The sequence below is a fragment of the Diabrotica virgifera genome, chromosome 10 (assembly GCF_917563875.1).
Source record: "Diabrotica virgifera virgifera chromosome 10, PGI_DIABVI_V3a".
Lineage (NCBI taxonomy): Eukaryota > Metazoa > Arthropoda > Insecta > Coleoptera > Chrysomelidae > Diabrotica > Diabrotica virgifera.
In genome coordinates this window covers 34,807,376-34,834,288 of record NC_065452.1, presented here as the reverse complement: position 1 = coordinate 34,834,288, position 26,913 = coordinate 34,807,376, and the positions used below count along the sequence as shown (strand labels likewise).

Genomic DNA, 26,913 nt, shown 5'->3' with positions numbered 1-26,913 from the left:
TTGAGGACATAATTTTGTAGGACTTCAGTGTTCACAATTTGTAACAGCGCCCTAGTTTCTTACAAGAGTTTATTCGTGGTAGCGGTGGTCTGCTAATTATTATTATTATTATCCAGATTTAGCCATACGGCTCACACTCTTTCTAAGGGGAAAATTGACTCATCCCAGATACCTACGGTATCAAAAGGATTGAGCTCTGGTGGGACTTTTCCGTGTTATCGAGCCCTAGGTGACTTGGTATGCAGGTGTATCTCCCAAAAATTTTCGTACACATCTGGCCGTTGCGAGTAGTACAGCTTTCTGCATGGTCTTATAAAGGTGTTCATTTAGACCCAGCTTTTTTATGCTTTCGAGGAAGTTCTTCGGAATAACTCCAATAGTAGACATAATAATAGGTATCGTCTGGGTACTTTGCATTCTCCATTGTCTTCGTATTTGAATTTCCTGATCTCTGTACTTGGAAATCTTTTCAGTGTGTTTGTCTCGTTAATTTATTAACAATTACGAGATCTGGTCTATTGTGTACCACTGTTTGGTCTGTGAGCACAGTGCGGTCCCAGTATTATAGCTTTGCCATTCTCAAGCATACATTCAGGAACGTATTGATAATATGGAAGATGGTCCATTTGGAAAAGTCCCAGTTTGATAGCTACCGCTTGATGAAAGATCTTTCCTAATGAGTCATGCCGTTCCTTGTATTCAATTGCAGCAAATGCCTGGCAGCCCCAGTAAGATGTTGAATCGTTTCTTGGGCTTCACATCGATATCGGCTTTTGTAGTTTTGGACCGGAGGGTCATTGATGATATATTTCTGTTAATTTTTGGTTGGTATACCCTGATTCTGAATGCCAGTAATGAACCTTCTGTTTCGGGGAACATCTTTCCTGATGTCAGCCATTAATTCGACGCTGTATTGTCAACATAGTCTTGGCTGATATCATTGGGATGTCGCCCGTCCAGAGGTTTACCCTTAGTTTTAAGATTATGATTACAATAAATTAGTTAAATTAACAGAAGATTTTACAAGTATATACCTATGAGAGCTATGGTTACGTATAAAAAAGAATACAAAAAATTATCAGAAAAGACACTACTAGTACTAGTAGTTAATTTTTCAATTAGCTATTAATGATTTTATTGTTTGACACTTTTAATTAAAATTTTAGAAAATTACCAATTTTTCTATTTCAACTTTTTTCAAATAAATCAAAATTTTCACAGTCAGATCACAACTATTGCATATCCGACCAATCTAGTCTAAAAATTGCACACCCAATTTTACATCTATAAGTTCTTGAACATCCTGGCCAACATCTAGCAACCCTATATAAATAAAATCTATACAAATAATAAAAATAACATCACTTTATATATAACTAACAATTTTTGGGTTTTCTCGGTTTAATGTCGTGTTTTCTTACTATTTCCACCGTATTCCCCTCAAGATCCTGCCAATATTTTGTTAGTTTATTACAGTCAAATCTATCCCACTACCAACCCTCCCTTTAGCAAAGTACAGAGAAAAAGTATGACATTGACTGCTACTATATGCATTCCTTACACCGGAAACATTTAATTTTACTTTAACCGGGACCTGAAGATGTTGTGCAAAGTATAGACAGCGAAACCGGTCGTCGGTTGAGTATTCATAGTGTTGAGTATTTCTTTTTCTGTTTTCATTTTTTTTAATGTTTCTGTATATGTTATATATTGTGTCCATGTTATTTTCCTCATTCTTCAAAGGAGACAGAATACGTAGCAACTCAATACCTACACACATACAATAACTGATGTCATAAAAATAAAACAACGATTATGGTACAACCATGTACAGAGAATGCCAAATTACAGGATCCCTAAACAGATTTTGGCGTGGCCACCACAAGGGAGGAGGAAAAGAGGAACGCCGAGAAGAAGCTGGAGTGAGGGAATTGAAAAAGAACTAGAGAAAAAAGAAATCCCTCCAGGTCTATGGCTAAATAGAGAAGAATGGCGGTTAGGAGTCGGAAGGCGTCGGAGAACTCTGTAAACCGATAGTCCTAGTAGTAGCATCTCAATACTCTAGTTCTAATTTCTATTCCCACATCATCATCATCATTACCATCATCTTGGTGCTACAGCCCTTAGAGGGCCTCGACCTTCTCAAGATTTTTACGCCATTATGTTCTGTCCCTTGCTTGCATTTTCCAGTTGCCGACTCCGATCTTCTCGGCATCTTGTGTTACCCCGTCCACCCACCTCAACTTTGGTCTACCCCGTCTTCTCATTCCCACGGGTTGAGCTGTTAGAATCTTTTTTATCATGTTCGATTCAGGGGCCCGGGCTACATTCCTGCCCACTGCAGGCAGTTTCGCTTAATTAGAGTGATAATATTATCTTTTCCACCAAACGTATGCTTGTAGATATTCTGCAGTTCAAAGTTATATCTACGCCTCCATATTCCGTTCTCACAGACCGCTCCGAATATCTTGCGTAGCACCTTTCTTTCAAAAACCGATAAAGCGGATTCATCTGTTTTAGTTAGCGTCCATGCCTCTGATCCATATGTGAGAACGGGGACTATCAATGTTCTATCTCCTTTTGAGACAGACGTTTGTTAGATAAGGACTTCGACAGACCATGATAACACCTGATTGCAATTATTATTCGCCTTTTTATTTCCTCAGGCTCAGATGTGTTATTATTGGGGTTAACCGATGTCCCTAGATATATGAACTCTTTGACCGCTTCGAAGTTTTGGCCATCGACGATTAGATCTGCGTCAACATTTCCAGCTCTTTTGTTTGTGTTAGTCGCCATGATTTTGGTTTTATTTTGATTTATATGTAACCCCATTCGTTCTTCTGCTGCTACTAGATCGGTTAGGATTTCCGCAGTTCTCGCCCTGGTTCTTATTATAAAGTCCACGTCGTCTGCATATACTAGAACTTGGACTGATCTATTAAAAATTGTTCCCCTGCTATCTAAATTAGCGTCTCGTATGACTTTTTCTAATGCTACATTAAAAAGTTGACACGCCAGCGTATCTCTCTGCCTTAACCCCCTATGTATTTCAAATGGGGTTGACGAGTCGTTTTGAATTTTTACCGATGATAGCATCTTCGCCATTACTTTTATCAAACATATGAGTTTTTTTGGAATTTCTAACTCATTCATAGCGTTGTAAAGACTTGGTTTTAAGACACTGTCATATGCCGCTTTAAAATCGACAAAAATATGGTACATATCTATGTTAAACTCTTGCGCTTTTTCGAGGATCTATCCTAGTGTAAAGATCTATGCCCACATAAAGCCACATTTTTACTTTAACCCTTATCCAGGCAAGGTGGGTCCAATGGGCCCGAGACGCCAATTCTTTTCAGATAAAAAAAATTTATTGAATTTTATGCATCACTGAATTTATGTAGAAGTATGTTTCCTTCAACATAGTCATGAGCTATTCAAAATATTCATTATCATTTTTGAAATTATTACGTCGAAAGAATTTTGTCACGTAAAGGGGCAACACGGGCCCGTCGGACCCTATTTGTATTTATACCTAAAAACTAAATATTTGTTACAGAAGTTAATCTGGCAGTCAGGTAATGTTTTTGTCGATTATCTAAACGACTTTTATGATTCCGAAAATTCAATAATAAAGTCTAAACGTGTAACAAACAATGTAAACATCTCTTTGCTTTGAATATCAAAGAGATACTTACAGTAGGTGTTATATCTATTCTAAATGAATTTTAAAAACTGATAATCATTGTTGGAATGCAATAATTTTGTTAGGTAGGTACCTACACATATTTTAAAATAAATAATGAATCCGCTATCAGTCGTTTGATATCGATGTTAGTGTCGACAAATAAGCTCCTAAAATTATATTGAATTACAGTGAAAGTAGATAGTTTGAATAAAATGTCCCGAAAACCATTATCAGCTGCAAAACTGCACGATATTGCTAATAATTTATGGGATTCCAATGATGAAGAATCTCCTGAAGTAGATTAAAAGTGATTCTAGAATTAAGGATCATCTTTCGGAAGCAAATAAAGAGGATGATCAGCAAGTAGTATTGAGTGATAATGAAGAAGAATGTAGCTACAAGTTCCCAGATTTCAGAGTGTGTAATTTTTGAAACTAAGGATGGAATTAACTGGAAGAGTCAACCACAACAGACAGGACGTATGCGATCCTGCGACATAATAAAAAGCAAAGTGCACAAAATAATGTTAGCCCCGGGTCAAAGTGTAGATGATCCTGTTGATTCCTTTTGTTGGTTTGTAGACGAAAAAGTTGTGAACGAAATAGTGAAGTGTACAAATAAAGAAGCCGAAAAGGTCCTGGGGATAGAGAAGTGGAAATATGGCGACTCTACAGAGCTATATGCCTTTATCGGACTACTACTAACTGCAGGGCACCTGAGTGCCAACATCCATAATATAGATATAGTTTGGAGTAAGTTTTATGGTCCTACTATATTTAAAGCTACCATGGGGTTAAAACGATTCAAAAATTTGCTAAGATTTGTTCGATTTGACGATAAGGACACGAGGTCTGAAGGAAGAAAGAACGACAAATTAGCAGCAATACGAGATGTGTTGAATCAAGTCAACCAAAACTTTCAGAAATACTGAAATTCTTCAGGTAGATCGCACCCTAGAGGTAGACCGCATACTATAGTACCACCTTTTTTAATCAAGACATTTTAAATTTAACTTTAATAAAAAATCAAAAAAGAATATTAGAAATATATGGGTAAATATGAATAGTAAGTACATTCAAGAACAGTGGTAGGCCCAACGGACCCGAGTTGCCCAGTTACGTAAGTAAAATGTGTTACCCGAATAAGGGTTAAAATGTTTTTTTGACGTTTTGATTTCCACTTTGGAAATCGAAACGTCAAAATAAACTTATTTTAAAGTAAAATTGTGGCTTATTCCCAATAAAAGCAATAAATTCCTTATCATAAATCCTACAAAAACTGATAAGTTACTGGAATCTTCTAGAAATGCCCTAACAGGAACTCGAATATGGGTTTTTAGTTTTCCACGACTTCGAAGTGATACCTATTTCGCGGTTATACAACTGTCAGGATCAATTATGTCTGCAGTAAATATTGTAGTATAAATCTAGTAGATCAATTAAATTTCAGAAACTCCCAATTAAATAATTACCGCAGATCCATAAACTAAACATGCTTCGAGAAATCGAGAGGTGTTGAAATACCAGACACAAAATTCATAGATACAAATTACATGATACACCAGCGAGAGATCTATAAAACATGTCGATATGGTTTTCAATAATTGAACTATTGCTCAATAGGTTTCCACACCAATGTCTCGACATGTAACATGGTTTATAGTTCTTGAAATATACGCTAATAGCAGCTTTGGTACTCGTTTATTATTTCTATCACAACAATTTTCTTATCATTGTCTAGATACTTTATCAGAAACTAACGGGTATATTAGTTATGATAATATGAAATAAATTTATTTCATATTGTCTGGTATATTGCAATTTCTGTATTAAATTTGAGTCCTGTTATTTTCCCGTCCCAGATCCGGTAAATTCTGTCATTTAACGTACTGGCTTGCATTTGTCAGTGAAACAACACAATACATGTAAAAGCTGCGTCCTCACGGGTAAATTTTTACGGTCGTATTGAACTTGTGGCTCGTCGCAAGAATTTGCATCGCAAATTTAACTGCTCGACCATCTGAAATTTGTTTGTCGTTCGTTGTGCGCGTTTGCTCGGGTTGTGTAGAGTGAGTTAAAAACACGCACACACTGTACCAAAAAAGCGTCCACACTGCAAATCGTACGCGACGCAAATCCTTTGATCTTCGCTCAAAAACCGATAACCGATGGAGCGTGTGCGTTGTGTTAGTCGAAAATTCTTGCGACCGATTTATGCGAGGAACACGTCCACATTAGAACAATTTACTTCGAGCACGCAAATATTTGCGAAGAACAGCTGGTTCGGCGCAAATTTTTACCAGTGAGGACGCGGCTTAAGTAAAATGCTATGGAACGTTATTCATGAAAATTAATCATTTTTATGAAACACAGTGTAAAAGTCTTCTTGCGAGTGGTACATGAACGTGTCTCCAAAAAAAACTAGACGATAGCATAACAGGAACCCAACTGGGATTTAGAAAAGGCTTGGACACTAGAGAGACATTATTTACTTTACAAACACTCCTAGAACGGTGTTGAGATGTCAACTGTGACGTATTCATATGTCTGGTTGACTTTGCGGAACCCTTGGACAAAGAATTTACATAGAAGGCTTTCAAACATATTACGGGACACAGAAATAGATGATCAGGATGTTAGAATCATTACAAGTTTATACCGATATCTTCTTCTTCAGGTTCCTTCCCCTATCGGAGGTTGGAAATCATCATCGCTATTTTAATTTTATTGGCCGCACTTCTGAATAATTCTAGTGAGCTGCAACCGAACCACTCTCTCAAATTTCTTAGCCAGGATATTTTGCGTCGTCCTGGGTTTCTCTTCCCTTGTATCTTCCCTTGCATAATCAACCTAAGTAATACGTACTTCTCGCCCCTCATTATGTGACCCAGATATTGAATCTTTCTAATTTTAACAGTTTTTATGACTTAACATTCTTTCTTCATTCTTTGTAACACCTCTATATTAGTTACTTTTTCAGTCCACGATATTCTGTGGATTCTCCTGTAGCACCACATCTCAAAGGAGTTTATTTTTTTGATTTCAGACTGTTTTATTGTCCACGCTTCCATGCCGTATAGTAAAGTAGAAAAAACGTAACAACGTAGCATTCTTGTGCGGATCTCTAGATTAAGGTTACGGTTGCAAAGTAAGTTCTTCAATTTCATGAACGTGTTTATTGCCATTTCTATTCTAGATCTGATTTCTTTTGTTTGATCTCTATCTTCGGTTAGCCACGTTCCTAAATATTTATATGTTGTTACTCTTTCGATCGTTGTATTATTGATGATCAGGTTATCTACATTTTGTGGTTTTTTTGAGAATATCATTGATTTCGTTTTCTTGAGATTCATTTGCAGTCCGTACCTTTCACATGCGTTGTATACATGTTGTATTATGTGCTGTAAATCTTCCTTGTCACTTGCAAATATCACCGTATCGTCCGCATATCTAATATTATTAATGCTATTTCCGTTGACCAAAATACCTTCCACAATATCCAATAAAGCTTCTTGAAACATCACTTCACTGTAGACGTTGAATAAGAGTGGTGAAAGTATGCACCCTTGTCGAACTCCTCTAAGTATACTTACTTCCTCTGTCAGTTCTTCTTCGACTCTTACTCTTGCTTTCTGATTTTGATACAGATTCGATATAATTTGTAGATCTCTACTATCTATGTTTTTGGTCTTAAGAATACTTTAAAGCTTTCATGTTGAACTCTGTCAAAAGCTTTTTTTAAATCTATAAAGCAAGCATATATGTCCTGATTCATATCCAGACATCGTTGTGTCAGAACATTGACTCCGAATAATGCTTCTCTAGTTCCTAGACCCTTTCTAAAACCCATCTGTGAATCACTATTTCTTGTTCTAATTTCACGTTGATTCTGTTATGTATGATTTTAAGAAAGGTTTTCAATGTGTGGCTCATTAATGCCATTGTCCGATAGTCACTGCAATCTTTAGCATTTGTGATTTTTGGAATCGTTACAAAAGTTGAGAGAAGCCATTCTTTGGGTATGTGTGCTGTCTTGTATATGGAGTTAAAAAGGTCTACCAAGACATCAATATTATCTTCATCAATTATCTTCAATAGTTCAATTGGTATTTCATCGAGTCCTATAGCTTTTCTACCTTTTGTGTGTTTTATGGCATAAATAACTTCCTCTTTCATTATTTCTGGTCCCGTGGTTTCTCCGTCAACTTCTAATTGTTCTACTTTTTTATCATAAAATAGGTGTTCAATGTATTCTTTCCATCTACGTAATTTGTCTTGTGTTTCAGTTATAGTGGTACCATCTGCATTTGTTAATATCCCGATTGGTTTGTTGCGATTTCCTGAAATCATTTCTTTAATCATTAATGGGTGTTGAAAGTGTCATACCTTGCCTCACATACCGATATCAGAGCGCCATAATTCGAGATTAAGTGTAATGAGTTATTTCACTGTTAGTTTTTCCTACTTTAGTTATCATTATTATCTGGCAGCATTATTTTAACGGGATGAGAGCTTATCTGAGTCTTGTCATGATCAGTAGCATCACAGTTCTTTATAGATCACAACCAAAGCCTTCTTCAGAACAATCCTCCATTCATCCCTGTCTCTGGCAACTCTGATTCATGTTTTAACTCCAATAGATTTTAAATAGTCTTCTACGTTGTCTTGGTACCTAAGTCTCGGTCTTCCTCTTGCTCTTTGTCCTCTTCGGTCAAAAACTTTTCTGACTACGGCATCTTCCTCTCGCCTGATTACATGCCTTATCCATCTAAGGCAGGGGTGGCCAAACCACGGCACGCGTGCCACGGTGTGGCACGGCGGTGTCTTAGAAGTGGTACGCGAGGAAAAAAAATTAACTTCTCTACGCCACTCTTTTATTGTACGCCACTGCCTCGCGCTAGACACGTTCACGTTATTCTCTACTCAGTTGATTCTCAACTTTTGTGCGAGACGCTTCAAGTCTGTTTGCCTTGTGAGATAGTGTTTTTACAGTTTATTTCCTTTTAAAACAATTGTTTTCGAAATGACCACGAGTAAGCCATCAACTTCAAAACGTAAATATGAGGACGATATCGTGATTCGTGAATTTAAGTACAAGTAATTCAAATTATATTGAATTTTGGAAATACGTTTCCACAGCTGATTTTCCATATCTTCACAATTTTGCTTTGCGGTATTGTTGTCGTTTTGGTTCGACGTATGTTTGTGAAGAAATGTTTTCAATTATGAATGTTATTAAATCACAATATCGTTCAAAATTAACCAATAATCATTTAAAAAATCTAATTTTATTAGCTGTAACAAAAATTTACCCCAACATTCAAGATTTAATTAAGAAAATTCAGATTCACAAGCCACATTAACCACATCAACCATAAACATGTACTACACTACTAGTAATAAATTAATAAACAATCTCGAGTAGTTGATAATTATATTTTTTTACTATTTAAAATAAAAAAAAGTCGTAGAAAAAGTATAGTATTCTACTCGCATGTAATGGCTATTACTCATTCTGATGAATTACGACACTCGCTTTCGCTCGTGTCGCAAACTTCATCATCGTGAGTAATAGCCATCATTACATGCTCGTGGAATAATATACTATTGTGGCTACATATATTTTTTGTTATTTCATACAAATTCCACCTACCTATTGAATTTTTTGTTGGAATATTATTGGTGGCACGACTAACTTTTCATAAACAGATAGTGGCACACTGTTAAGAAAGTTTGGCCACTCCTGATCTAAGGCGTGCTCCCTAATGAATTTTACAACGTCATGTTCTCCAAAACTTCTATACAACTCAAAGTTGTAACGCCTACGCCACAAACCTTGTTCTTTTATGCCTTCATATATTCATCTTAGAATTTTTCGCTCAAAAAGTTTGAGCAGTTCTTGGTCATTCTGTGTAAGTGGCCAAGTTTCTGAACCATATGTTAGCACTGGTCTTGTCTTATTAGTGTTTTTTAAACGGTCAATTTAATTTTTCTAGGTTTTTTTGAGGCCGTCTGTCTTCTTAAGCCATAGTAACACTTATTGGCGAGCACTATTCTTCTTTTAATTTCTTCACTGACATTGTTATCTTTAGTTAGCAGCGAGCCTATGTCTGAGTATATGAAGGTGTCGACACCTTGCAGTTTAGGTAGTCAATAACACTAGTCAACAAATAAATAAAAAAATTTGCGACAGATGTTAAAATGACTGTACCGTGGAGTTTAAAGCGCCCTGAATGCGAATTCAAACACTAAAATTTTCCACCACGTATAGATTTTGAGTTATCTTCTTCTAAAGGTGCCGTGCATTTCTGCGCAGGGGTACACGCGTACATTGTCTTGTTAGGTGAAATGTTAGATTTTGAGTTATAGAATGCATCAGATATTGCTGTTTATTATAAAAATTCTTTTATACTATATACTTATATACCTACACATAAGTTCATAAGTCTTCATAAGTCTTTTGTACACAATTTTGTGCATATCCCAATTTCCCCATAACATTATGTGGATTAACACGAACACACATTTTATCCTGCATAGTAAAAAACTAGGATAGCTCCTGGTTACGGTTCTTAAATATTATAAGTGTTACTGGCTGGTAAATTCGATTTTAAAAAAATCCATTATTGTAATCTAGAACCTAGAGTTAAGCATGTCTTTGGACAAGTGAAGGTCTCGAACTAAATCATGTAATTCGGCTTGTTGGATGCAATAAGGTGCTTTTCGTCGCTTTCGTGAAAATAAGAATCATTCTTTTCTGATACATCATCGGGTTTACTTTTATCGCCATACATTTCCAAATCTTCCTCCCAATTTGCCGTGGATCCTGGAACTGGTAAATGTTCTCCATGGAAAACCGGCTTTATTGCTGAGATAATATCTGGATATTCAATTTTATGCTTGCTTTTCCTTGAAAACACAGACACTTTTGTCATGCAGAAGTAACAGTCGTTAAAACGGTTTAGAACTATATAAGTTTAAATGGGTAGGTTTACTGATTAAGGATTACCTTTGGTTTATTCCTTATTTAAATGTTAATGTGTTATTCGTAGACATTAGATATCGCAGTGTTGTCAAATTATGCACAATTTTTAGAAAAAATGTTAATTTGATAACATCACTCGCCGATATATTACAAATGACTGTTTTAAAAAAAAATTTAGTAAAATATTCATAACTAAAAAATCGTAACTCATTTTTTTTTTAAATCATAACTCAAAAATCTTACGTGTTAGGAACTTTTTATCATCATAATCATATTCAGAGAGCAAAAATTAACAAAAAACAGTATATTGCATTCCAGTCGCAAATTGTAAACTAGTGTAATTATTATTCTTGTAGGTGTCGGGTTGCTTGACCTAGCGCGACACATATATTTAGTCCAGAAAGCCACTGCGCATCCGCTAGGAAAAATATTCTGATTCGGATTTTTTGCACAATCTTACTGAAAAAGGACCCCCTTTTAACAAATTTGCATGTTGCCAGGTGCAAAAGTGAGTCAAAAATTTTTTAAACGTTTTTTTTTTTGTTTTTTTCCTAAAATTATCTTTTTTTGCACCGAACAAAGTTTTTTTAGATTTTTTGGATCATTTCAAACAGAAAAGGTCTTTAGTGACTTTTCTCTAAAGTTGATAGTTTTTGACATATAAGCGACTAAAAATTTAAAATATGGGTAATCGGCCATTTTTAACCTTCAAAAACTATGTGAAAAACTGAAAATTTCAATGTTGCCAAGGTAGGTGGATATTCTTTAAACATCGATTGAGGGAATCACGAAAAGTTTTTTGCAATAAGTACAATATCGAAAACCCCTTTGTTTTTTAATTGCTAATCAAGCGGGCGCGACACTATTTTCAACCGTTGCATGTATGTAATATGCGTAAATATATGTGCGGAAAAATATTCTGATTCAATTTTTTTTCACCATCTTGCTTGAAAAGGTCTTCTTTTAACAAATTTTCATGTTGCCAGAATCAAAAGGCAGTCAAAAAATTTTTTAAACGTTTTAAGTATTTGTTTTTTCCTAAAACTAATTTTTTTGCATCGGACAAATTTTTTTTAGGTTTTTTGGATTATTCCAAATAGAAAAGGTCTCAAGTGATTTTTCTATTTCAAGAGGGTTAAAAATCGGCCATTTTTAACCCTCAAAAACTATGTGAAAAACCGAAAATTTCAATGTGACCAAGGTACGTAGATATTCTATAAGCATCGATTGATGAAATCCCGAAGAGCTTTTTGCAATGCAATATCGAAAACCCATTTTTAATTGCTAATCAAGTGGGCACGACACTATTTTCAACCGTTGCATGTAGATGTAATCGGAAAACATTGTTTAAAAAAATTGTTTAAAACATTTTTTGACCCATTTTTGACTTTGGCAACATGCAAATTTGTTAATAGGGAACCTTTTAAAGCAAGATGGTGAAAAAATATTGAATCAGAATATTTTTCAGCACATATGTATTTACGCATATTACATATACATGCAACAGTTGAAAATAGTGTCGCGCATGCTTGATTAGCAATTAAAAAACAAAGGGGTTTTCGATATTATATTGCAAAAAACTCTTCGGTATTTCATTAATAGATGTTTAAAGAATATCTACCTACCTTGGCAACATTGAAATTTTCAGTTTTTCACATAGTTTATGAGGGTTAAAAATGGCCGATTTCGCAATTTTTAAATTTTTAGTCGCTTATACGTATGTCAAAAACTATCAAGTTTAGAGAAAAGTCACTAAAGATCTTTTCTGTTTGAAATGATTCAAAAAATCTAAAAAAACTTTGTTCGATGCAAAAAAAATACTTTTAGGGAAAAAAACGTTTAAAAAATTTTTGACCCACTTTTGGACCTGGCAACATTGTTAAAAGTGTCCTTTTTGAGTAAGATTGTGCAAAAATCCGAATCAGAATATTTTTCGTAGCGGATGCGCAGTGGCTTTCTGGACTAATTTGGTTTTTTGAAAATTTATATTTAGTCCCATTCTCTGTGCAGATGCTCTTAACGACCGAAATGCTTCAGTCAGAGATTCTGTGGACCTACCTATCATGTCTAGGTATGTCATCTGCGTATCCGACAATTTGTACTGATTTGTTAAAGATAGTACCATTCACATTAATCTGGGACTCTCAAATTATTTTTTCTAATGCCAGGTTAAATAAGGGACACGATGGTCGACCCTGTCTTAGTCCATTTTTGCAATGGAAGGGTCTTGAGAAATCGTTTTGGATTTTTACCATGCTCTCTACTCCTGTGAGTGCAAGTTCAGTTAATTGGACAAGATGAAGCAGTATTTGAAATTCTACCATAGCAAGTAGAAGTTTACCTCTATTAACTGAGTCGTACGCGGCTTTGAAGTCCACGAATATGTGGTGGGTGTCGACGCCGAACTCTAAGGTATTTTCAAGGATCTGCCTCACTGTAAATATCTGGTCCATTGTTGATTTATTAGGACGGAAACCGCACTGATATCCTCCTACTATTTCTTCCGCGTAGGGGGGAAGTATTTTTTACAATACGTTGGACAACACTTTATTAGCCATATTGAGTAGAGTGATGACTCTATAATTATTATTTGTGAGTTTATGACTGACAAAATAAATAGATACCTACTATTGCAAAAATTTTTCAATATTTGTATTTCGGATAAATATTCTTATTTTGTAAATGGTACCGTAAATCGACACAATTGCTTGCCATTACTAGGCTTACGGAATGATTAGGAATTGCTGTTAAGAACATGTATTTTAATGAAACCAGCCATACATCAATTTCTTATCTAAATTGTTCGAAACCACCCAGTATATCATTACACACGTGATATGTAAAATAAGTGGAGGCGCAATCGTGGTAGTATCTAGTAGTAGTGTATGTTATGACGCCTACTTGCAGGAGAATGAACAACAGCACCAGCCCGGGAATTGAATAGGCATAGGCAATAGGGAATGCGAAATCCGGACTGACGACAAGGTTATGGAAATCGCGCTCTCATTGGAATGCCAACAGCGCCACTCTTTGACCATATTGTCGCAGATAGTGAAAACAATCTCAGAGTACGAACTTATAGGGTGAACACTAAAATATCATCAAGATATACGGACTTCGTAAGTCATAGGTTTTCACTTAAAATGATCGAACGTAGAACCGGAAGTCGATATTTGATCTCTTCGTGTACCTTTGAGTCGATTGATATACGATTTCACTAATTTTGAGTCATTTTTAATAAACTTTTGGTCATAATTGATTAAACGGAAATGGTTTCAAAACCAGGACTAAAGAGTCAAGCTCGACTTTTCAAAACTCTCCGATTATTATGTCGCATGTATTATTTCTGCGACTATGTACCGGGTGGTCCAACAAGCCGATCTCTCGGCTATATATCAGAAACTATTCATGTTATAACTTTAGGAGAAAAAATTCCTTAGTAAAAGTGGCCAAGAGAAATCGCTGGAAATAACTTTCAAGTTTCTGGGTTAACCGCTAGGGGGCGTAACCTGTGAAGAAAAATTTGAAAACCAGTTTTTTGTGAAATATGCCCAATTATACAAAGTGTTAAATAAGTAAACTAGAAAGAGGCCTAAATTCTGCACAAAGTTGTTCAAGTACTTTTTTTTTATTTTTTCAAATAAAGGGTGGGGGAGAGTGGGAAAGTATTTGTGGATAAATACCTATAACTTTGGTTTAGATCAACCGATTTTAACGAAATTAGTGTCATTAGAAAGAGTGTGGATAATTTAATTTACATCTACTATAGAACAATTGCATTTAGTTTTAATTGTCGTGGGTAGAGGGTACTTTCGAATAGAAAAAATTAAAATTTGTTTTTCTTCAAAATGTTTAATGGAAACATCTATTTATTTATAATAGAACTGGATTAAATTCGTAACAAAATGACGCAAACCGCATGTTGATAGCTTTTGTCGAACTCTAGATATGAATAAAAACGCATAAACATAAGTAAGTAAAGTATTGACTCACCCTTTATTATAACTTAAAATTAAATATGTGAAAGAAAGATCATACAAATATCTCGATCATTAAAATCTAATGTCCAATTAAATGTTCAAATTGTTTTCCATCGTTATCCACACAAAGATCTAATCTTTCGCGCGTAGACAAAACAGCTGCTTCAATCTCAGCTGTTGATATACTATTTATTGCGTTTATAATGCGCTGTTTCATGTCGTCTCGCGTGTTTGGTCGAGTTTGGTACACTAACTCCTTCAATCTTCCCCACAGATAAAAGTCCAGACATGTTAAGTCCGGAGATCTAGCTGGCCATGAAAATATACTTCCCCTTCCAATCCATTTATTTGGATAATTTGCATACAAATAATCTCGAACTCGCCTGGAAAAGTGCGCAGGACACCCGTCATGTTGTAATATCATATCTCTTCTTGTTTGTAAGGAAATATCTTCCAATAAAACAGGCAACTGATTTTCCAGAAAATCCAAATATGTTTCTCCATTTAAAGTTCTATCAAAGAAATATGGACCTACGATCTTTCCATCAACAATACCACACCAAACATTAAGACTCCATCTACCTTGAAGCTGCACCTCGTGTATCCAGTGCGGATTTTCTTCAGCCCAATAATGCATATTATGCAGATTAACACCACCCGCGCTATTAAACGTAGCCTCGTCTGTCCACAAAATCTTTGACATGATATGCGGTTGTTCTTCTAGCAGACCTAACATCCAATTGCAGTAGTCCAGCCTTGCATCAAAATCTCTCTCATGTAAAGCTTGGTGAAGAACTACATGATAAGGATGCAGTCTAAAAAACAGAACAGTAAATATTGGTGAAAAAGAAACCACTATATTTACTAAAACTCAAAAAATCTTGAAAAATTCAAAATTGTTTCACAAGATAAATCGTACATAAATATTTTTAAGAAACGGATAATAAAAGGATAAAAGCGCCGTGTTGCCGTTTTTATCGGAATATTAAAATAACAGTTAAATCTAAAGTTTAAAGGGAATTCAAAGTTTTTGACCTAAACGTTCACTTTATAATATGAAAAACCAACCTGTGATGTTTTAAAATCCTTAGAACAGTAGTTTTGGGTATGTTTAATTCTATAGAGATTTGCCGACTACTTATATTATGTGGATTCTGTTGAATTAAAGCAAGAACATTGATTGAATTATCTTCTGTCATACCTCTACTACGTCGTTTAAAACAAGGACGATGAAAACTACCAGTTTCTCTTAATCTTCTTGCCTTTCTTTCAAATACTTGTTTGCCATAATGTCTCCTGTCAGGATATCTTACAGAATATATACGTGAGGCAATAGCGGCATTTTGGTGACATTCGAAATAAACTGCAATCATATCATACAATTCTGCATTTGATATACTCATCACGAATTATTAGTACTGATAATTAATTACTAATATTACCAATTTTAATATCTATTGAAAAAGTGCAATCTTCAATTCGAGTTATAATATAACACTTATTAACAATGTTTCGACTGCTGTCAATAAATAAACAATATGAACTTTCCGTCAAATTCATTGTCATAGCCTACTTAGTTTCGAAAAAACTATTTGTAATCGTATGAAATAACAATGGTCAAAATAGGTATCAACATTACGATTCTTCTGCTATAAAAAAATTTGAAAGTACCTACTGACTTATTTTTTAATTTAATTTATAATACAGAATGAGTCAATACTATACTTACTTATGTTTATGCGTTTTTATTCATATCTCGAGTTTGACAAAAGCTATCAACATGCGGTTTGCGCCATTTTGTTACGGATTTAATCCAGTTCCATTATAATTTACAATAAATAGGTGTTTCCATTAAACATTTTGAAGAAAAACAAATTTCAATTGTTTCTATTCGAAAGTACCCTCTACCTATGACAATTAAAACTAAATGCAATTATTTTATAGTAAATGTAAACTAATTCATCCACGCTCTTTCTAATGACACTAATTTCGTTAAAATCGGTTGATCCAAACCAAAGTTATAGGTATTTATCCACAAATACTTTCCCACTCTCCCCCACCCTTTATTTGAAAAAATAAAAAAAAAGTACTTGAACAACTTTATGCAGAATTTAGGCCTCTTTCTAGTTTACTTATTTAACACTTTGTATAATTGGGCATATTTCACAAAAAACTGGTTTTCAAATTTTTCTTCACAGGTTACGCCCCCTACCGGTTAACCCAGAAACTTAAAAGTTATTTCCAGCGATTTCTCTTGGCCACTTTTACTAAGGAATTTTTTCTCCTAAAGTTATAACATGAATAGTTTCTGATATATAGCCGAGAGATCGGCTTATTGGACCACCCGGTACAGAAGTACGAACATTTGTTCTTATCTTGCTAAGGCACGTCGAATAATATATCCTTCATACTATTTCGTTGACTTTAAAACGGTACTTCCGGTTGCAACTCTAAAACCGGAAGGAAGTCCGATGTCAAATTTCTTACCGTTGATGCCATCTTTGTTACCTCTTTAGTGTCCTTTTCTACGGAGTAGAAAGCTGGAGTCTTACAGAAAGTGCCATAAAACAATTAGAGGCGTTTGAAATGTGGTGCTACCAACGTATGTTGACTCAACATTGTTGAAGGTCTCATATATACACCACACAACTAACATAACTATTCTCCAGAGGCCAAGAAAAGACAAAGAAATTATCAACACCGTAAAGAACAAAAAATTTGCTACTTCGGCCACATTACGCGTAATAATAATTACTGACTTCTACAGTTGATTCTACAACGCAAGATTGAGGGCAAGAGGGGTAAAGTGGACTTGTCTAACGTCAACTGATCTATTTCGAGCTGCTGTTATATAGGGCTTTTCATTCACAGTCATTTGTTTCGAGCTTCTGTCATGTGTCACAAAATATTAATATATCTACGTCATACGTTATTGGTATATATCAATGATACAAACCAAAGACGTATGACGTAGATATATTAATATTATGTGACGCATGACAGAAGCTCGAAACAAATGACAATCGATGAAAAGCCCTATAGAATAAGATGGGTCAGTGTAGTCGTCAACATCTCTAGAGGATGCTTCTAAAGGTCAACACTTTTAGAAGAATAATACCATGCTTGGGTTATAAGCTTTCATTAAACACCTCATTTATCATTCTATCTGTATTAATAACGGAGGAGTTATATTCACGGACGAACGAACAGACGGACAGGCAGTAATGAAACCGGAAGTGTATATTATTTGTTCTCGCCTTGCTAAGACGCGTCGAATAATATATGGCTTGTACTATTTCGGTGACTTTAGAACAGTACTTTTAGTTGCATTTTTAAAACCGCAAGTCCTAGGTCAAATTTCTCACCTTTAGTACCATTATAAGCTTTCACTTGACACCTCATTTGTCATTCTATCTATATTAATAACGGAGGAGTTATATTCGCGGACGAACGAACCGACGGACAGGCAGTAATGAAACCGGAAGTGTATATTATTTGTTCTCGCCTTGCTAAGACGCGTCGAATAATATATGGCTTGTACTATTTCGGTGACTTTAAAACAGTACTTTTAGTTGCATTTCTAAAACCGGAAGTCCTAGGTCAAATTTCTCACCTTTAGTACCATTATAAGCTTTCATTGGACACCTCATTTGTCATTCTACTTGGTATAGTGACGGAGGAGTTATATTCGCGGACGGACGGACAGACGGACATACAGTCATGAAACCAGAAGTGAATATTTGTTCTTGTCTTACAAAGGCGCGTCGAATAATATATCACTTGTACTATTCCGGTGACTTTAAGTACTTCCGATTGCATTTCTAAAACCGGAAGTTCTAGGTCAAATTTATCACTTTTAGTACCATCCTTGCATTATAAGCTTTCATTCGACACCTTATTTGTCATTCTACCTGATATAATGACGTTTATAGTTGATGAGTCGAGTTTACGGAGGGACAGACGGACGGACGGGCAGACGGACGTGGATAATTTAATGTTTTCACATTTTTTCAAAATTGGGTAAAAACAAAAAACGCCTTTAACGATATCGTTTTTAAGAGTTCTTTGTTTTTACAGACCAAATGATCAAAAACAGTAGTCAATAGCACATAAACACATCGGAAAAGCCTCGGGATATTTTTAAAAAGCGACATAATTTTTTCTTTAATTTTTTTGGATAAATAACAAACGATTTGTAGTGATTAGTAGTATTTAATATACAACCAAAGTTGAAATGTCAAAAATAACATGAATGCCTTTCGGAAATGTCAAAAACAACGGGAAGTACATTAAAACAAAAACTAGGTTACCACAAAATATGGTCGTAATAAAAAAAATCAAATTAATACAGAATTTGGCATCCGCCCTGGTTTATTACAGCTCTACATCTCGCTGACTAAGTATTACAATGGTGTATGTAACAAAATTAAAAAATCAGCAATTTTAATATAACAATGTTCTATGTATCATAAGGCACCCATAGAACTTTGTAAATCTAAAATATATGCATGCAATGCTCTAAAATTAATCGAAAATCATTGGTGTATGTTGTGAAAATATGTAAAGAGCACAACATAGTCCTATGTTAAACATAGGACTTTGTTTTTCGCAAAATTTAAGTGAACTTTCCAAACTCAGTATAACATGGTCCTATGTAAGAGGATTTCATAAAGACTTGACTCCAGTAAAAATTAATGTTTAACGAAAATATTTTGCACTGAATTCAATTATTCATTTAATAAACCTCCAAAATATCTATGTGACCTATGTGCTGAAATAGACTGCATGAATAAAGAAAACACCCTTAATGGAGAAAAGAAAAAGGAATATGAAAAATACTTGCACTTTTAATGAGAGAAGAGAAAAAGACGGACATTGAAAATGGTAAGGCAGTACTGTGTTTTGACTTACAAAATGTATTGACATGTCCAAAACGAGACGTCAAAAATTTCTTTTATAAAAGTAAGCTAAATGTATATAACATGACAGCCCACCTTTCGATAAACTGGACTGTTTATTGTGCGATATGGTCAGGGACAATGCATGGTCGGGCTGGGAATGATATTGCCAGTGCTGTATACAGAATCCTGAAAAGGGTTGTAGAAGACTATCCGTTATTGGAGGATTTGACTTTGTGGAGCGATAGTTGCGTTCCGTAAAATCGCAATAAATTTATGAGTTTTGCCATGGTACATATTTTAAAAACTAACACAAACTTAAAGAAAATTCAAATGAAGTTTTCAGTACCTGGACATTCGACATTCCTGCACACAAGAGGTCGATTCAGTTCACAGTGTAATTGAACGCAGTTTGAGAAAATCTAAATACTTTTCTCTACTTTCGTTAGTAAGAGTCCTTTTGAAAGTAAACACAAGAAAGCCTTACACCATACTTCAATTGAAAGAGCAAGATTTTCTGGATTTTGCAACCTATTCATCAAAACTGAATTATACTGCAGTTCCATTTTCAAAGCGTGAATACAAAATCACCAATTTAAGACAACGAACTGAAAGGAGACATACTACTGAAAATGACGAAATACCCATGTCAATAAACAAAAATGATATTAAATCACCTTGGCACAAAACAAGGTGGAAGCTCTGAAATCTATGTACAGGTGGATGCCAGAAGTAGACAGATACTTTTATGTTCACATGTTTTCCAACATATCTAAACATAAACAGTAAAACTGAGATTGCTGATCAGAAGATAATGTTACAAAGACTTATGTTCCATGTTTTTGCATTTTTCGTTTTATGTTAGAGTTGCAAAGTTCTAATGTTATTTTATTTTTTCAATAAAAATATGGGAAAAATTAAATATTTTTTCTTTGTTCTTTTTTAAATGTGCTCTTGTAGTTGACTTTTAACTATTACGTTTAAAGCAAAAGCAAATATACTTTGTTTTATATGAAATCTAAGGGTCAAAATATTCAAAGTTATTTTTCTAAGTTTCATCATTTTGTATCATACAACCTTGTAATTCTTAGGCAGCGATCTGCCGTTCATAGACAAAATGAGATTGTCGATATCCTGTTGAGATACGTTTGCCCATTCTTCTATCAGACGCTCTCGGAAATCAAACGGCGTGTATATGTTACCCACATGTGGAGTAGTAACATTTCAGCCACATTCGTGGGTGAAGTATGGTACATCCTCGATGGGATTCAGGTCGGGAATTGTGCTGGCCAAGGCAACACATTAATACCTTCATTGGTAAGGCAGTCTGTCACTGGGCGTGGGACATGTCAACGAGCATTATCATGCATGAAGTGGTCGTTTTCACCAACTGCACTAGCAAACGGACGAACGATAGGTTCTAGAATTGTGTCGACTTACTGCTGAGTTCTAACGAAGTGGTCTGGAAAAAGGAGCTCCGTTCTTCCAGCGATTATTATTGGCTCAACTGTCATTGGTGGACGCAGGTTGTGCAGTCAATCAAGACAGGTTGTAGTGGTACGAGAAGAAGTTATTGTTTCGTCCTCGCCACACATTCCCTTTTTAACCTCTATTTTAATTATAGCTTCATATCTTTATTAAGTATCTAGGTTTGGCTTGTGTAAAACACCGTATAGACCAGGGAGTGTAGCACTAAAATACTGGAATAAATCGATTTTTAAATACGGCAGCTAGAGACTTTTTGTAGTGTGTTTAGGATGATGTCAGAAACAAAGTCATCATCATCATCATCATTCAACCCGGATCTATCCACTGCTAGATATAGGTCTCCCTTAGTCTTCTCCATGCATTTCTGTCCTGTGCTGTCTGCATCCAGTTTCTGTTGATCCGTTTGATGTCACCAGACCATCTGGTTGGCAGACGACCTCTACTTCGATATGCTTCTTGTCTTGGTCTCCAGTGTATTATTCGCTGTGTCCATCTGTAATCCGACATTCTAGCTATGTGTCCAGCCCAGTTCCACTTTAGGGACATAATTATTTCTATGGCATCCGTTACTCCTGTTCTCCGTCTTATCTCCCTGTTCGTAATTCGATCCCGACGAGAAATGCCTAACATTGAGCGTTCCATGGCTCTTTGGGTAACAAATTTTATTTCTTACTTTCTTGGTTATTGTTAAAGTTTCTGCACCATAGGTAAGTACTGGCAACACACACTGATCAAAGACTTTTCTTTTGAGACACATAGGTAGTTCTGATTTAAGGACATAGCTCAGCTTTCCGAATGCCACCCAAGTGAGTCCTATGCGGCGGCTTAGTTCGCACGTTTGATTATCTCTTCCTATGCGTATATCATGCCCTAAGTACTTATAAGAGGTGGTTTCTTCAATAGGTTTCAGAAACAAAGTATATCTATCTAATTAGCCTTCTTCGACCCATCTTTGTACATAGGTCTCCCCAATCCCTTTCCATTCTTCTCTGTTTGTCGCTACAGTTTTCCACCTAGAGCCCAAGTGCTTCTTGATATCATCTGCCCATCTCAGTTGGGGCCTTCCTCTGCTTCGTTTATATTCCCACGGTCTCCAATTTATAAGAATTTTATTCCATCTGTCTTCTTTTTGTTTTATATTGTGTCCGGCAAATCTCCCTTTCAATTTTTCAACTTCTTGTCTAACATCCCTAACTTTGGTTTTCTACTTTAGTTTTATCTTTAGAAAAATGTCTATTCTATAAAAATGGCTGGAAATGTATAATTGCATTTTAAAGTGCATAAACATGTCAAAATAAGCATATTATGGGCCAGAATTTTGTTACTTGGAGGGTTTTGAACTCCGGAGCGCCTGGTGTCCAGTGTCACTGGGCACATCATCTTCTGGAGTTTCAAGGGTTTTCGGCACTTAATTGATGCAAATAGGTTACTTGTGCTGTTTTTGGGGTTGCTGAAATTAAATAACAAAATCCGGCCCTTAATACAATGGTTTTGACATGTTTATGCACTGCTGAATGCAATTTTTAAATACAACTATGCATTTCCACCTATTTTTCTATAGTAGAGTTTGTTTCTCACATCATCCTGAACACAATGCAAAAAAGTTGCAACTTTCTAGGTGCTGTATTTAAAAATCGATTTATTTTGTGCCAAATGCCCTGGTCTAGTAGATCGGGTAATTGTTGTACATTATAATCATATTTTTGTAGCTCTAGATATTTTTTTCGACCTTGTAACGTTTTAATCAACCGATTGAACGCTACACCAAGCTCCACTTGGTATTTTTCCCTCGTACTATATTTCTACAAGCGACCAAACTATCGTCAAATTAATTTGTTCAATTCTTTAAGCCGTTCCAAGGTATTTAAGCCAATACAAATTTGTACTCGCTCTTTTCATCATTACCACTCAAATGAGCAGCAATATCCGCACAAATTGTGTTTGTGTTTAGGCCATTAGATATACGGCCACTACCTTGGGAAGAAAGCTGTAGCCTAACACTACCTTGGGAAGCAAACTGTAGCCCACACTACCATGGGGAGCAAAGCTGACTTGCAACCGCCCACAGTACCTTGGGTCCAACTACTGATGCATCAAAAGAATGGTTTCTACAAGATAGCTCTCAAAAACTTCCCCATAACTATCAGCAGCAACAACGTTCTACAGAGATTGGAACCCTTCCTTAAGAACTGTGTGACTCCTAAAGGAATGATTTAAAGCTGAGTACTTTATACCTTAATAATTTTTATACCGGTAATCGGCAAGGTCTCTGTCACAGTTTTGGAAAATTATTTTTGTTGCCTGTACATAATAATAGTATGATTTTGTTAATTTTTTTATTGAATAAATATAGTGTATATAGCATGATTTTGTGAACTTTTTATTTCCTGTACCTTTCTGGGATGGGTGTGAAGGGAGAATGAACAGGGAACGAACCCAGGGCTAAGCAGTCGGGCAGAGCACCATTCTGATGGATGGAACGGTGGACGTTTTTCTTTTGAATATTCTAAGGGATGTTCAAGAAATTTCTCTCCTCGTTTCTCCCAGCAGTGTGGTGTTGCTTAATGGTCTGCTATGATCAGGACGTTACAACCTCGACATCTTAATTAAACTCCTGGAGTTCTTACTACCCTTCGTTTTCGTGGCGATTGCCATTATATTTATAGGTACAGCAATTAACATTATTATATTGTAGTGTTTTCCATACTTTCTAATATTTTTTTTTCGTTTTTTTCAGGTAGTTTTAGTTCAAGGAAGATACCTCTCCTTTTTACCACTATGTAGTCGCAACGAACCAGTATTTTTAGCAACGTGTACCCCGGTCGCCATGCCCGAAACCAGGGAGTGTGTCGTTCAGGGTGCCACCAACGTATTTACATCCATTCATTCTATGGACATGCGGTTTATCCATATCGATACCAAGTAAGTCATTTATCTATATATGTACGAGTAAGCGTATCGGCTCATCCGAGTTCCGTATGTCCTTTTTTCATCTATTGTTTTAAACCACCAGTGCCGTAGGAATATTTCAACGACTTTTCTGGGCAGATATTCATATTCATTTAGAAAGCATATGGAAATTAAAATATTAAGAGTATATTTTATTATGTAGGTACTTATAAAAAATTACAGACCAATAAGTCTGTTACCACATCCGTACAAACTGCTCACCAAAATAATTACTAACAGATTTTCAAATAAATTCGATAGTTACCAGCCTGTTGAACAACCGGGATTCCACAAAGGTTATAGTACCATAGAACACCTACAGACAATAAGGACACTTATCGAAAAATGTAACGAATACAATGAACCTCTTCATTTGGCATTTGTGGATTACAATAAGGCATTCGATTCCATAGAACTCTGGGCCATATTAGAAGGCATGAATAACGCAAGGATTGATTCTAGATATTATTGAATACTCCTCAAATACATATACGACAATGCAACTATGCAAATAAATGTATCAGAAGGTCTAACAACAAGCAAAATAAGAACGGAGAGAGGAGTTAGACAGGGAGACACTATCTCTCCAAAATTATTTACTCTTGCATTAGACGATGTGTTCAAGAAGTTAAATTGGGAACAACGTGAAATTAAAACTGATGGCAGAAATTTTAAGCCATAACATAGTACTCATAAGCAACAATACAGAGGCACTAGTCTACATGCTAGAGGAGCTTAAATAGGAATCTGAAAAAGTCCGGTTTAAAAATGAACTTAAATAAAATAAAAGTGATGACAAATCAAGATATCAGAATCAACTTAGGGTAAGAACAGAACAAGTGGGTCGAGGTGGAGGTGGAGGTCGTGGTGGATGCTACTAGTTAAGTCGCGGTCGATGTCAACAGCACATAGCAAGGAGGTCACCTGCGCTGTCAGTCGAGCTAGAACCACTATCAATTGAAGTAGTTTAATGAAATTTGAATGACAAAAAGACTGTGCTTTTGCGATGTTGTGTCAGTCAAGTGAAGATAGTGATGAAATGTCAGCTGTAAATAATCAGATCCTCCTTCATATTTCAAAAATTTACTGAATTTAATTACTTTAGAAATTCAAAAATAAACTGAATACAAAACAGGGATTATATTATAAAAAGTATCAACTCAGATAGCGCAGTTAATGACAACTTGACTTCGAACGGACCAATCACAGGGAAGCATCCTTGTAGGCCGCGCAGTAGACATCCATGTAAAACAAACTCATTTTATTTTCAAAAACATCGATGTAAACCTCCTAGATGGCATCGCGCTAAACCTCCACCGCGACTTACGTGCTCTGTTCTCTTCCATTCACTACAATGTGTTTGTTTTACATGGATATTGACATCGACCGCGACCTACACCTCCACCTCCACCGCGACCCATTTGTTCTGTTCTTACCCTTAGATGGAAGTGAGATCGAAAGTGTCGAAGAGTATATAAACCTAGGTCACACGATCAAACTAGGCAAACTGAATCAGACGGCAGAAATAACTAGAAAAATCCGAATGACTTGGGCAGCAGTAGCAAGACTCAGTGATGTGTTGAAAATCAAAAGATACCAATAAATCTAAAGAAAAGGGTATTTAACAGTTGTATTCTACCAGGTATGACCTATGGAATGGAGACGATGACACTAGCGAGGCATCAGCCAATAGTTTGAGAACAACACAGAGGGCAGTCGAACGAGCTATGTTAGGAGTATCTCTGAGCGAACATATATGAAATTATGATGTGCGAAGCAGGACGAAGGTGGAAGATGTAATTGGAAGAAATGCGCAAATGAAATAGAACTGGGTAGGACACGTGGCACGCCAAAACATCAAAAGGTAGTAGAGAAACATTGTACATTGGAGACCATGCGAGCACAGTCGTAGTAGAGAAGACTACAAAAACACCTTTGTCCAATAGTGGATGCAAGCAATCTGAAGAAGAAGAGAGTAGAAGAACAAAAAGGTGTTAGGTCGGCAAGAACATGCACCTACACTATATTTATAATGAGGCGTGCAAGAGAAATCATTAGAATACAACAAATTGGCATATTAATGGTTCGTCAACGTTAAGAAGGCAAAGAGGGCATTTGGCAAGGTCAAATTAAAGGATGTTATCTACTTATTGTACGCAAGAGGGATACGTATAGGAATAATCAAAACGATCGAAAAAATAAAAATCCAGGTACTTTCTTGACGTACTCATAATAAAGCTAAATTAAGTATTGCTAAAAATCTCAAACCAATGCGTGGTATCTGTCTAACATACAATATACAATAATCAGATATGTGATCCTTAGATCCAATATTCTATAGGTATATTATTTTGATTGAGTCTAACTCAGTCTGGAAAATAATCTGGTGTATGTATACAATGTATATGCCTTTATGACTAACAATAAGTATAATGTCTCTTGTATAATATGAAAACTGTTAAAGAAAAGTATTCGTTTAGAAGATATTGCGAGAGGATATGGATAAAATGATTCAACAACACGAACAGCCTGAATTTTCTTTAACATTAAAAATTTCAAATTTTGCACTTCAAAAATTTTCATTTCAAAATTTGAAAATTTCTAGAGGAAATTTGCATTTTAAAATGTATATCTTTCTTTTTTTATTTTTCTCCAGAAAAGGCTTAATGTAATTATGTTGTAGGCACTGAATTTTTTGTAATAAAAATGTCTTGCTATATAATGTTTTACTTACATGAACCGTTTACTGCACAAATGTTTGTTATACTCGTTTATTTCTTAGCGAAGATTTTGACAAATATATCAATAATACTGTCAATATAACGGAAATATACATTCAATTTATAACAAAGTATAAGGTTGTTCAATAAGTTTATTAGTTCGACAAGGGATGGTGCTAAGAAATTTGGCTTTTTATTTTTTA

General features: G+C 35.5%; 1 protein-coding gene across 1 annotated transcript in view; it reads left to right on the top strand.

Annotated features, from left to right (window-relative positions):
- Positions 1-26,913, top strand: part of LOC114338112 (PAS domain-containing protein cky-1) — a 109,763-nt gene that overhangs the window by 35,063 nt on the left and 47,787 nt on the right. Inside the window, exon 4 of the mRNA XM_050662949.1 lies at positions 23,779-23,963. Within this exon, the coding sequence (XP_050518906.1) occupies positions 23,779-23,963 (185 nt within the window). The remainder of the gene's footprint in view (positions 1-23,778; positions 23,964-26,913) is intronic.